Consider the following 14,676-nt stretch of genomic DNA (forward strand, 5'->3'; position numbering starts at 1 on the left):
CCCTTAATGTCATATTGTTTTATAAAAAAATGTGCAAGGCTCATTTGTACAGTATATATACAGCTCACAAAAACATTTTAAAAGTTGGATTGTTGGGTCAAGCTCAAGACATCTGGATATAAGATTGTCAACTCTCAGAATATGCTTTATTCTGTGCTTTAACCAGCAACACATTTTCAGCTCTGATCTCCAGCATCTGCAGACCTCACTTTTAACTCTCAGAATACTCAGAAATATGCTGGAATGAATACTAATCTCCCTGATACTCCTGCACAAGACGATACAGTAATGTTTGTATTTTATGCCTATCTACAATATTTTCCCACGTGTGGATGCTGTTGTGTCCCAGAAGGTTCTCTGCCAAGCACTTCCTGTGTGAGACCACAATCTAAGCTTCTCAACACCAAAGGACCTATATTTTACAAGGTGAATACAACCAAACTTTCAAACTCTTCAATCAAGCATCATGTGGTCAGGTGTCATGGGATCTAGCCGCCATTGTACCTCACAAGTTGAAAATACTATTGGAAACTCAACTTAAAGAAACTGTTTACATTTTGCACCAATTCTAAAGAAAGATCCAAAACAGATCTGTGACACCTTTTTAAAAAAAAGTTGAGTTAATTGTTGGACAGGTTCACTTACCAAATGATGCTGTAGCCACAAGTTGGGTGTTTCCACTTTAAATCCTTCATTTCCCTTGGGAGCCAAGTCTTTGGGATAGGAATGTTTTGGGACCCAGCCTTCTTTATTAGTTTGTGTTTTAGCAGCTCATCCTGTTTGAACAGGTTGAGTAAATTAGTCAGGTCCTTTGCACTGAAGAACATTGTTAATTTTCAAGCTTGGTCAAACAGAGCAGTCAAGCTCCTGGCCTGACATTTCACATTGTCACAATTTCTGATGAGCTCGCCTAATAGAACTCACCATTTTTATTGACTTTTTCCTGATTTTGTTTTTACTATGTTACAGTTTAGTTATCTGACAAGGAAAGAGGATTTGTAAATTAGTGTGTTTATTTGTCTTCGCTGTCACTTGTTTTCATGTGCTCTCTTTTATTTACCTCTTTTCTGTCTTCCTGTCTTTTTTTCCTCCGCCACCTGTGTTCTCTCTCCTGTCCTACTTCGTTCTATCACCGACCTCTCTTTCTGTCTCTCATCTTGGTTTTGTCTCTCCTTCCTTTTCTTCTTGCTTTTCTGTCACTTCTCCCTCTTGCTTTTTCCTCTTCCCTTCCCACCATTGCAGGTCACCTCGCAGAAATGAGTAAACATGGTACACTTGTATTCTGCAGCTTTATAAACTGGTGGCCAATTTTGTCCAGTCCTCAGCCACTCGCAAGACCTTGAACTATGGGCATTGCCAGCAAATATGATGCATTCTTACAATTTGTCTCTTTATATGACCCTTGACTCAATTAGTGACTGTGTTAACATGGTATATTTGTTTTGTTAGCATAGGCTGGAATTCCATGCTGGGTCATTGACACCTCTATCATATCTGTGCCAATGGCAAGGTTGCTTTCCTGATTTGGCTTCCTGGCTTTCTGTGGAAAGTTGTAGCTCTGTTGCTCTTCTCAATAGAAATGTAGCTTTTTGGCAGCTCAGGATCACATTTGCTCATCCAAAGGGAAAGAAAAAGGGCGCATTAACTGTTTCTTCACAGATGGCTTTTCTTTTTTGGACACTCTTTTCCCACTTTGCCTTCTGTACTTGAAGGTGCTGGTTTTAGGACAGATCCATAGCTGCTGACTTCTATCTAATAGTGGCCTCCCCCTAACAATCATGTCTAGTTTATATTCAGTTCTCTGCATAAAGTCGGGTTTTTAATTTAATTCACTCACAGGATATAGACTTCAATGGCTTGCCCATCATTTAGTGCCCTTCCCTTGGTTGTCCTTTAGAAGGTGGTGATGGTGGTGAGCTGATGTTTTGAACCACTGCAATCCATTTGCTGTAGGTAGACCCAAGCCATTAGGGAGGGAGCTCCTGTACCACTAATGGAAACTCAACTTCTGTTACCCAGTGACACTGAAGGGACAACAATATATTTCTTAGTCAGAATGGTGACTGGCTAGCAGGGAAACTTGCAGAAGATGGTGTTGCCACGTTCTGCCACACTTGTCCTGGAAAATGACAGTGTTGTCAAGGAGAATACTAAGATACAGGATACTAGACCAAACTGATTGAGGTTCACAAGAAGGAGGTGTTAGCAATTCTGGAAAGTGTGAAAATTGATAAGTCCCTGGGCCAGATGGGATTTATGCTAGGATTCTCTGGAAAGCCAGTGAGGAGATTGCAGAAACATTGGTTTTTATCTTTATGTTGTCATTGTCTCCAGGAATAGTGCCGGAAGACTAGAGGATAGCAAATGTCGCCCTGTTCATGAAGGGGAGTAGGGACAACCTGGTTAAGTATATACCGGTGAGCTTACTTTGGTTGTGGGAAAAGTGTTTTTAAAGGTGATAAAAGACAGGATTTATAATCATCTAGAAAGGAATAAGTTGATTTAGGTTTTGTGAAGGGTAGGTCGAACATCACAAACCTTAGAGTTCTTTGAGAAGGTGACCAGACAGGTCGATGAGGTTTAAGTGGTTGACGTGGTGTATATGAATTTCAGTAAGGTATGTGATAAGGTTCCCCCCCCCCCCCCCATTTGGTAAGCAATTGCACAAAATACAGAGGTATGGGATTGAGGGTGATTTAGCGGTTTGGATCAGAAATTGGCTAGCTGAAAGAACACAGAGGGTGGTGGTTGATGAGAAATGTTCATCCTGGAGTTCAATTACTAATGGTGTACCACAACAATCAGTTTTGGGTCCACTGTTGTTTTATTTTTATAAATGACCTGGATCTGGGCATAGAAGGACGGGTTAGTAAATTTGCGAATGACGCGGAGGCCGGTGGAGCTGTGGATAGTGCTGAAGGATGTTGCAGATTATAGAGTGACATAGATAACCAGCTGAGCTGGGCTGAGATATGGCAAATGGAATTTAATGCAGAAAAGTGTGAGGCGGTTCGCTTTGGAAGGAGCAACAGAAATACAAAGTACTGGGCTAATGGTAAGATTCTAGGTAGTGTAGATGAGCTGAGAGATCTGTGTCCATGTACATAGATCCCTTAAAGTTGCCATCCAAATTGATAGGGTTGTTAACAAGGCACATGGTTGGTTAGCTTTGATTGGTAGAGGGATTGAGTCTCAGAGCCATGAGGTCATGTTACAGCTGTACAAAATACTGATGCTGCCGCACTTGGAGTATTGCGTACAGTTCTGGTCAAGGCATTATAGGAAGGATGTGGAAGCTTTGGAAAGGGTTCAGAGGAAATTTATGAGGATTTTGCCTGGTATGGAGGGAAGGTATTATGAGGAAAGTCTGAAGGACTTGAGGCTGTTTTTGTTAGAGAGAAAGTTGAGAGGTGACTTACTGAGACATAAAAGATAATCAGAGCATTAGATAGGCTGGACAGTGAGAGCCTTTTTCCTCAGATAGTGATGGCTAGCACGAGGGGACATAGCATTAAATTGAGGGGTGATGGATATAGGACAGATGGCAGAGGTAGTTTCTTCACTCAAAGTAGTAGGGGCATGGAATGTATACCTACAGCAGTAGTAGACTCACAAACCTTAAGGGCATTTAAATGGTCATTGGATAAACATTTATGAAAATTGGAATAGTGTAGGTTAGATGGTTAGTGTAGGTTCGGGGGTCTGTACTGTGCTGTAATGTTCTATGTTGTCTAGATGGTAAGAGTCATGGGTTTGAAGGTGTAGTCAAAGGAACTTTGCCAATTTCTGCAGTGCACCTTGTAGATGGTACACTCTGCTGCTACTGAGCATCAGTGGTGGAGGGAATGGATATTTGTGGATGTAGTGCCAATAAAGCGGACTGTTTTTTTCTGGATGGTGTTAAGCTTCTTGAGTCTCGTGGGACTGCACTTAGCAAGATGATTCCACCACACTCCTGATGTGTGCTTTGTGGATGTTGGGCAGGTTTTGGGGATATAGGAGGTTACTTGCTGCAGGATTCCTAACCTCTGACATGTTCTTTTCGGAGCAATATTTATATTGCTAGTGCTATTCAGTTTTGGGTCGGTGGGAATACCAAGGATGTTGATAGCAGGGGATTCATTGATCATAATGCCATTGAATGTCAAGGGTGATGGTTAGATTCTGTTGTTGGAGATGGTCATTGCCCATCACTTGTTTAGAGCCAATGTTACTTGCCACTTATCAGTCCAAACCTGGATGAAGTTAAAGTGGGGCATGGACTGAGGAGTTGTGAATGGCGCTGAACATTTGTGCCCTCATCAGTGAACATTCCCATTGCTGATGTAATGATGGAGGAAAGATTTTTGATGAAGTGGCTGAATTCTGAAATTCTCATCATTATATGTTCGACTGAACTAGCATCCATGCCTTGTGGTTGGATGGCAGCGTTAGGTTGCTCCTCATTTCACCCACAAATATCCAAGTTGTCTTTGTAAAGCTGCTGCTGGAAGTGGGAAGCTACAAGAATGCCTCAAGTTGAGACCCTCTGAAGACGGGCAAATGTGTCAATACATAATGTGACCATAATTGCCAGGCAGTAACTGGCATATGGGTGGCTAGCTGTCACACCACAGAAGCCAACCTTGCTGAATTGGGCATGCCAGCAAACCAGCACACCAACTGGTTGCAAGAAATTAGCTACTGCAAGCTCACCTCCATTTTGAAGAAGGTTTTGCCATTGCTTTTGAAGTCTGATAGCTTTTTGTTTAAAGGGTAGCTGAGTTATGGAGAGGCAAACTGGACTGAGGAGAGAGATGGTGCCATAGTGACAATGGCCTTGGACCAGTAATCTAGAAACTCAGGCTGATACCCTGCAACATGTTCAGAGCCCACTATGGCATTTGGTAGAAGTTTAATTGTCAATAAATCTGGAATTGAAAGCTTAAGGGCGGCACGGTGGCACAGTGGTTAGCACTGCTGCCTCACAGCGCCAGGGACCTGGGTTCAATTCCCGCCTCAGGCGACTGACTGTGTGGAGTTTGCATGTTCTCCCCGTGTCTGCGTGGGTTTCCTCTGGGTGCTCCAGTTTCCTCCCACAGTGCAAAGATGTGCAGGTCAGGTGAATTGGCAATGCTAAATTGCCCGTAGTGTTAGGTAAGGGGTATATGTAGGGTTATGGGTGGGTTGTGCTTCGGCGGGTCGGTGTGGACTTGTTGGGCCGAAGGGCCTGTTTTCACACTGTAAGTAATCTAATCTAATCTAATCCCAGTGATAATGACCGTAACCACTATCAGCACTTGTCCTAAAAGCCCACCTGGCCCACTCATGGCCTTGAGGAAGGAAATCTGCTTTTCTTATCTGGTCTGGCCTATCTGTTCCTTCAGACCTAACAGGAAATGTGGAAGATTCTTAACAGCCCTCTGAAATAACCTTGCAATCCATTCAGTTCAGAGGCATCTAGAGAAATGCTGGTCTTGCCAGCAATGCCCTTGAATTATGAAAGAAAGAAGTTTTAAAATGAAAAATCCACTCACTATATAGCTCCCTGGAGGACAGTTAATGACTGTGACAAAGATTGGCTGCATACCTGGTTAAGAAGTCCTAGGCAGTAAATGGGTTATGTTTCACGGATTATGACATATTTATTATTTGAATCATAAGGAGTGATAATGTGTCCCTTTAAAGCTCTTGTAAGATTGGCACAGTTTTTCATTATCCAGCTCTAGCTATTCATTGGCATTGTTTTGAAATGTCATTGGAGAGCAATCACTGATTTCATAACATAATCAAAATGGTATTATATGGCACAAAATCTGACGTTACAAGTGCTAAAGTGACTGCAAGAATTTCACCAAGTAGTTACCTGTTGCTATTTTGTTGTCTCATGGAGCATGTAAAAGGTATGAATAGTGTCATTGTTTAAAGTATGTTAGCCCTGCTTTTGTTCACTTGGGTCATGTGCTGTTTTGTTCCTTTGCCTTCTCAATAGAGAACTTGTGTTTATACTGTTACTTATTACATCAGCATGTCCCTAAGCCGGTCAGAACAGTAAGTGATGTTCTTTACATCGAATTAATATTTCCCCATCTTGTCATGAACAGTTTTTAAACTGAGGGTTTTTACAGATGAGCTATTGAGAGCCTTCAGTCTATGTTAACTTTGAAGGTTCAAAGCTTGAGTAATCTTGATTTCCTTCTCATTTAATTTGTTTGGAAGTTTCTTGATTATATGTTTCGTGCCTCTGTTGTTGCTCAGCTCGTTGGTTCATCGCCAGTGGGCAGCATGGTGGCACAGTGGTTAGCACTGCTGCCTCATAGTGCCAGAGACCCAGGTTCAGTTCCCGCCTCGGGCAACTGTCTGTGTGGAGTTTGCACATTCTCCCCGTGTCTGTGTGGGTTTCCTCCAGGTGCTCTGGTTTCCTCCCACAGTCCAAAAATGTGATGGTTAGGTAAATTGGCCATGCTAAATTGTGTGTAGTATTAGGTGAAGGGATAAATGTAGGGGAATGGGTCTGGGTGGGTCGCTCTTCGGAGGGTCGGTGTGGACTTGTTGGGCCAAAGGCCTGTTTCCGCACTGTAAGTAATCTAAATGTAAATCTTAAAAAAAACTAAATGGCTTTTGATCACCAATATATAAGGATATTTTCTAAAGGTATGAAGTCTTTACTTGAAACCTTACCCCATAGTTGTCTGAATTTACTCAGTGAAAAGGATATGTGGGATGATGGTGTGGGGTATGCCCCCTGCATCCACGCTCAATTTTGCTGATTTAAGCAGGGAAATATTCTACACGCTAATTGTTCAACTTGCCTATATAGACCATGGGATTTCTCTGTTCATTTGTTCTGGCTTAATTGCATGTAACCTTGAAGTGAGGATATTGGATTCACCAGTGAAACATCACTGGAACATTGCTGAACGACCAGGTTATACTAATCCGAGATGCAGGGATGAGATTGCAGTTTTAAGTGTGTTTGTTATGTCTAAGTCATTTGCTGACTTTTGTGACCATTTCTAGCCTGTTCATGCCTTGTTTTCCCAGGCTTAGAGACGGTACGGAATACGTTGCAAGGCAGTAATTTGTCTACAGCTTGAGATGATACTGTCACTAGCATGAGCTAAAAACTTGAGCATTTTGTTGTTCTCGCTGTAATTTTATGTTGCTGTTTCAGAACTCTCTTCCTTGTAATCCAATACATTGGTCGTCTTTCATTGCAGACAATTATTTGCTGTTCCTGCAGACTTGAGCTGAAAATTACATTGGTTTTGTGTTATTTACTCCTTTGGGAACAATACATTTTATGTCTTGCTTTTCCTGTATAAAAACTAGATGTTGGTTTCAAATTTGTTTTTACGTAGCGCTATTTGCTAATAAACGTCATGTTGTTCCCTATATAGATGGACGCAAACCATTCCCAATAAATCATGGAAGCACTTCGGCTGATAACTTTCTCGAGGTAAGAGTGGGTAATGTATTGGTATTCCAAAGCTACAGGTATGGCTGTCTAGAAGTACAAGGGCAACAGATACAGGGGAACACCACTACCTCCAAGTTCCCCTCCGAATCAGACATCGTCCTGACTTAGAAATATATTCACTAGAGTTTAAATGAATGAGAAGGGACTTGATGGAAACGACAGACTAGATGCAGAGAGGATGGTTTCCCTGGCTGGGGAGTCTCGAATGGGGATGGAGTCACAGGCTTGAGATGCAGAGTATGCCATTTAGGACTGAGATAAGGAAATATGTTTTCACTCAGATAGTGGTTAACTTGTGGAATTTGCTTATCAGAGAAGGCTGTGAAGACCAGATAACTGGGTACATTTCTAGGAAGAAATTAATGAAATCAAGGGGTAAAGAGAAAAAGCAGCAATACTCAAAAATAATCCCTAGTCAACAAGTGAGATTGTTTGGGCTAAGTTAAAACAGAATAAGTTAATGTCATCTGTGCTATAGTCTGTTTAAAAATGAAATGTTCACTTTGGAACAAATTTGCTGATAATTCAATTTGGGCCACTGGGATATAATCTGCTCTCTTGGGCCTTATAACAAATTTGATCAAAATAGTTTTGTGGAGATTTATCATGCCAAACTTGATATGATTTTAGTCTTTTTGATGTGCAGTTTCAAATTTCTTCCTGCGGTGATTCTCAATTTCCCTTCCAGGATGCAATAGAAGTTTGTAAGAAGTTTATGCAACGTGACCCCGATGAATTACGGTTTACAGTGGTGGCTCTCCATAAGCCATAGAGTGCTTCAAATTGGCAGGAAATGGAAAAAAGGAGCTCCAAAACCCAGACTTGAATTGGCTTCCAGCGATGTTGTTTTACTCCAGTCCCCGAGCTTGTGATAGTCTTGATCTGCTTCGACTCCTGTAAAGACTTGATTTGATACCTTTCTGGAATATGTCCAATTGTTCCTCCCTCCAGATGTCTGATAGCAAAGTGTACATTTGTGTGTACTTTTTGTTCTATCTCCTGTCACAGCAGTCCTCCATTTCTGAAACTTTCCCCAGTCAACGTCCCCAGTGACTAACACAATAGAAATTCATCTGAAGGGAAGGGGCTGCGAGGTCTTTGGTATAGTGTTCGCCCCAGCTGTACTTTGATCATTGACTAGCTAACAAATGGACATTTTGCAATAGCTGGAAAATTGTATGCAAGAGCAGGCAAAAATCTGCTCACTGCATTCTAAATGTGCTCAATAAATTAACTATTGGTATCCATTTGTTTGGGTGACTTTCTTACACTTGGAAAAAATACTTCTTCATAAAGATTTAGTCCAAAATATTCTGTACTTGTTCAATCCAGCAAGTTGTTCAAATGTTCTAAAGCTCTCCCATTAGTTCTACAAAACCCTGGGTTTATCCCAAATAATAAGTTGCTTTTCCAATCGTATGCTAGTGAATGCAGTGGTCAGAACTTTTCCTCTGATTTTTGTTTGGAAGGGGGAGTGAGAGAGAATCTTAACGATTTGCATTTATATTGTGTCTTCCACACCTCAACGTTTTCCCAGGTGTTTGACAGTTAATGGTGTTTAGCATGTACAATTTGGAGGTGCTGGTGTTGGACTAGGGTATACAAAGTTAAAAATCACACAACACCAGATTATAGTCCAACAGGTTTATTTGGAAGCACTAGCTTTCGGAGCGCTGCTCCTTCATCAGGTGGTTGTCCTAAAGAAGGAGCAGTATTCCGAAAGCTAGTGCTTCCAAATAAACCTGTTGGACTATAACCTGGTGTTGTGTGACTTTTAACTTTTAGCATGTAGTGACTGTTATAACTGAGTGATATAGCTAGCTCCCACAAACAGCATTGTGGTAATCACAAAGTAGTTTGTATGTCGTGATGTAGATTGAGGGATAAGTAGTGGGAGAAAACTGCTGCCCTTAAATCGTGTCAAGGATTTTTTCAATCCAGCTGAGAGAGGAAATACAGAGCCCACATTTAAGATCTCATCAGCAAGTGAGCAATAATGACAATGCTATAATCTCTCAGTGCACTGTACTAGAACGTCAGGTTAGAATTTGTGTTCATGTTCTGGAGGGGGAGTTAACCGATAATTTTTTTTCCTGTACGGTAAAATTGTTACCCACTAGCCACAGCCGATGACATGTAAGGGAATAAGTTTGTCTATTTGCTGGGCTGGTTGAACATTATATACCTCAGCCATGTTGTTTGGCGGTCACTCTTAAGTTTAAAAAAAGTTGCCTACCATCATCAGTATTGCTATTCATTTAATAACTTCTGCCATCACCCTTTTTCTTTTTGAGATAAAATCTGTTCAATTCAGAAAACTGGTCAAGGTTTGGAACCATCCTCTTTATTGCTGTTTGAAACCTCTTCAATGTTTTTGTGTTCAAGTTAAGACTATTCAATTCTGCATAGCCTTCTGAATTTAGATACATTGGCCAGAAAAAAATTGAAGAGTGGAAGATCTGATTTCCTTCCACCAAAGCACTCCAAGATATCGGAGCTCCTTAAATTCTAGCCTCTTGCCCATTCCCAATAATTAGTTGCAAAGTGGTACAAAAGTTGAGTATTGTTGATTGAAAAGACAAACCGCCAAATCTTTTAATCTTGCACTGATCAGGACGGAGGAGAAAGTGAGGACTGCAGAATCTGGAGATCAGTGCTGAAAAATGTGTTGCTGGAAAAGCACTTTTTTTATAGCAGGAGAATCGACATTTTGGGCTTATACCCGAAACGTTGATTCTCCTGCTATACAAAAGCGCTTTTCCAGCAACACATTTTTCTGATCAGGACAGATGCAAGAATGTCAAATTTTAAAAGGACCAACAATTTATATGGCATAATACAAAATGCTGACTGCTTGGCAAGTCTGCTCTGATTGATTGAGGTTTTGTCGTGAGGAAAGCACCAGAGAAATGTCTCCAATGTCCGACAAGATTCTATGATTGGACCAGGGAACTTTTGTTTAGTTCACAGAAGGTACAATGCCTGTGCCTCTTCCTTCATCCTGAAGAGAACAGGTTCCGATTCATGGGTATAGCTAGTTTCTAGTAAGCAAATGAGAGCTACATTGCAAGCTTGTCCTATGATAAAGTGATTGATTGTTGATGTAATTCTTAGCATACGTGGGATTATTCAGCTGGGATTGTCCATCAGAATCACATCTAGCATTGAAAATAACTCTCTCGTACATTCTGCAGTGGTGTCTTACTAATTCAGAGTTAGACTTGCTAACCAATCACCACCCTTGTGCAGTATGAAGTCTTGCATCCTTGGAGGTTTGGTTTTCTTGTGCTTCAGTCCTGATAAATGCACGATGAAAATCTTCTACAGCATGTCTCTTATCTATAATATTTGTGATAATTGCTCCACTTTTGGTGACTTTGCTTTCAGTACTCTCAGATCCAAGGTCTGGAATTGCCTCCCTCCATCTCTCAACTTCGCTTCCTTGCTTTGTTCCTTTAGGGAACTCCTTAAAATCATTGGCCTAATTTCTCCTTGAGTAGCTTGGTATTTTTTTTTTAATTCCTGTGAAGTGCCTCAGAATGTTCATTTACATGGAGGGAGCTATACAAATACAAGTCATCAAAAAGAATTCTAGTTGTAGGTACAGAGGTCTACAGCATGGAAACAGGCCCTTCGGCCCAATTTCCCCCATGCTGCTCAGTTTTCACACTTTAAACAAATCCCATTTGTTATGTTTGGTCTGTATCCCTCCATATCTATCCCATCCATGTACCTGTCTATGGACCAAGCTGCAGAAACATGAGTAACATCATCTATTACACACTCCAGTAAGAGCATGAAATGATATCTATGGAATGTAACTAGCCATGGTCAAATAATATACATTCTTAGACTAATTTCTTGACTTTCTGATTCCGTTGCATGTGGGTCACAGGAGTATTTGGACATAAACTTCAGCGGCTGATCCATTCAAATGAATGAGAATGCTTGATGAACCAAATAATTATTTAGATGAATAAATTTTAAATCAATTGCTCTATTTTCTAAGCATGAAAATTATGCAGCGAAACTACCTTTTCAAATGTTTTCAACAAACAAATATTATAAACAGGTGCCAATGATAAGAGTTCTTAATAATTATAGAATGAGTAAGACTTTCTAATCACTACACGTGTGTGAGTTCTGCTTCAAAGGTATTTGCACATTATTATCTTTGGCTAGTGTTTCTGTTGTGCAACAATGAGTAGTTATAAAGTCTGGTATGTTCTGTATAGTCACGGCATGCTATTAAGTATTACAGTCACCTGTAATATTGGTTTAACTTCTTTTGCAACAGCAAAGCCTCCATTAACTCCTTCCCATGCTGAAAACTCCCTATGGATGTTGCGTTGAGGCACATGATTCCAAAAAGAGTTGCAACTTATCTCGAAGTTACTATATTCCAAACTATTTTTCGACTTAAATTGAATTGTAATTTATAGATTTACTTTTGTTTAATCACAATTGCTCGATACTGTCAATAACCACACATGTTCTGAATAATTTAATCTTTACTGGGATGAAGGTATTGCAGCAATTGTTGCCCATGCTTTCTTGTCCTTGAACTGAGAGTGGTTTGCAAGACTATTTCAAATATCAGTGAAAAACCACCCCTGCTTCGGAGTGGATATAGAGTGATGTGTAGGCACATTTCCTTTCTTGATATGTTAACTTGGACTCTAGATACCTCATCCAGTGATACAACATACATTTTGCTTCTCCACAGAGAAAACAATAAGTGAAGGTGTACTTTCTGAAGTTCACTATGAAAACTGAGGAATAATGGATTGTATTGGAATGGGGATATTCAGTGATCTAATGGATTTAAATATTAGAGTTAAGACATACATCTGTGTGCTAAGTTAGAACTGACTGACAGTGCTATGAGTAGATACAGTCTGTGGATAGATGAGGTTACTTTTTACTGAATTCCCACAATATGGAAGCAGGCCATTTGGCCATGAAGTCCACATTGAACTACTGAAGAGCATCCCACGCAGACCCAATCCCATTCTAGTAACCCTGCACTTCCCATGACTAATCCACCTAACCTGCACATATTTGGACTGTGGGAAGAAACCAGAGCTTTTGGACAACAAGATACTCCCCATGGATAGTCGCCTGAGGGTGGAATCGAACCCAGGTCCCTAGCACTCCTAGGCAGCAGTACTAACTACTGAGCTACCATGTCACTTAGGTACAAGATAATCAAGGTACTTTGGTTGAGGAAAAATTATCTTATTTTTAGTGGTTAATCTTGGCTTAGGAAGTAAAATCCGTTTCAGTGGAGTTAAAGAACAAAGAGTGGGAAACCCTTGTGCAAGTAATTTCTCGGCCAGTAATATTATTTTTTTTATGAGATGGTGAGGGAGAAAGGGTTTGTGATTACAATTATCTAATGTAGGCAATCCACTATCTGTGGCAATTTGTTGAGTTGGTTAAGAAGTGGTAGTTCAGGTAACTAGTCAAAAAATTCTACCACAGATGAGAAGATTTCACTGCTGTCAAAGCTACTTTGTAGAATGAAGGAGCAGGGGTGACAGTTTTGAAGGGGGTGGAGTGTTCACCTCTAATGTGCCATTGTTAGTGGTAACAGTCTTTGTTCTTCATGCAGTGATGTAGGAGAGCTCTGGTCTTTTGCCAGTGACTTGTTCCTTTAGACGTTTATCTTTCCACCTGTCCACATTGATATACTGTGACACAGCATACATGCCAGTAGCTAAAATAATCACCTATCTAAAATCCCTCAACTAATAACCAAAAGGAAGCTAGGATGACTGCTGCCCCCGCCCATCTCTATTTCAAGTTTAGCTTCAATTCTGCATTTGTAGCTGGGCTAGTGGGATCCGATAGTATATGTTTTAGTATGTGCTTGTTGAAGGCTAGTTACGACTGTAACACAATAATTGAAGTCTCATGCTACACAGAAAATATTAAACAAGCAATACCAAGAGAAACAGTTCTCAAGGAAACCCCAATTTCCAACATTGTATGATTCAGCAATTTGGATTGTGAAGGGGGAAACATGGGGAACTTTAGTTTCTGTCCAGACTCTGGAAAACGCGTTTACAATAATAGTATTGACGGAATACATCATGATACTTTTCTAGATCAGTATGTCCAGGAATCACCGGAGAAAAAAGAATATTTTAAGATCTAATATTCGACTCTGAGATGGAATATAGCCTCTTGTGTAGAAAGATCATCATGTTAGAATTTTATCTTGTGTAAGTATCATGTCTGAAACTGGAGTCTTAAATCTGACCAAAGAAAATAATGCATGGATATCTGGTCAGCATGGACAAGTTGGACCGAAGGGTCTGTTTCCTTGCTGTATATCTCTATGACTTTAAAACAGATTGGAAACATAAGTTGATGAGACAATTTTTAAAAAAGATTGTAATTGTCAAATAATATACCTTCCTTAAAATAATAAAGCTCTACGGAATGTATTACAAACATGGCTAACAAAAGAAGTAAAATATTGTATTTGAGTCAGAGATGTACAGCATGGAAGCAGATCCTTTGGTCCACCTTGTCCATGCCATTTGCCAGCATTTAGCTCATATCCCTCAATACCTTTCCTATTCATATACCCGTTCAGATGCCTTTTTAAATGGTGTTATTGTACCAGCCTCCACCACTCCTCTGGCAGCTCATACCATACCTGCTCCATCCTCTGCATGAAAAGGCTGCCCTTTAGGTCCCTTTTAAATCTTTTCCCTGTCACCTTAAACCTATACCCTCTAGTTTTGAACTCCCCTACCCCGGGAAAACACCTTGATTACTCACTTTATCTATGCTCCTCATGATTTTATAAACTTCTAGAAGGTCACCCCCTCAGCCTCTGTCACTCCAATGAAAACAGCCAGTCTATTCAGGCTCTTCCTATAGCTCAAACACTGTAACCCTGGCAACATTCTTGTAACTCTTCTCTGAACCCTTTCAACTTTCACAACATCCTTCCTATAGCAGGGAGACCAGAATTTTAAGTTAAAGGAAGATTCTTATAATGTTGCCAAAATGAATAGTAATTCTGAAGATTGAGGGCATTTTAGAGTTCAGAAAAGGATGACCAAAATATTGGTAAAGAGAAAATGGAACATGAGAATAAACTAGAAAGATACAGGTAAAAAAGCATTATAAAAGATGCCCACAGAAGCAGCCCATGTCAAACTGTGATATTTAAAAGGCCTGCCTTAGTTCTTTTGGATTTT

General features: G+C 40.4%; 1 protein-coding gene across 1 annotated transcript in view; it reads left to right on the plus strand.

Annotated features, from left to right (window-relative positions):
- The window catches only part of uchl3 (ubiquitin carboxyl-terminal esterase L3 (ubiquitin thiolesterase)), a 54,926-nt gene extending 46,224 nt beyond the window's left edge, over window positions 1–8,702 (plus strand). The window contains exons 8-9 of the mRNA XM_060826526.1: window positions 7,380–7,438; window positions 8,148–8,702. Coding sequence (XP_060682509.1) covers window positions 7,380–7,438; window positions 8,148–8,231 — 143 coding nt within the window. The 3' untranslated portion in view covers window positions 8,232–8,702. The remainder of the gene's footprint in view (window positions 1–7,379; window positions 7,439–8,147) is intronic.
- Window positions 8,703–14,676: the final 5,974 nt, after the last annotated feature.

This window comes from Hemiscyllium ocellatum, chromosome 6 (genome assembly GCF_020745735.1).
Source record: "Hemiscyllium ocellatum isolate sHemOce1 chromosome 6, sHemOce1.pat.X.cur, whole genome shotgun sequence".
NCBI classification, from domain to species: domain Eukaryota; kingdom Metazoa; phylum Chordata; class Chondrichthyes; order Orectolobiformes; family Hemiscylliidae; genus Hemiscyllium; species Hemiscyllium ocellatum.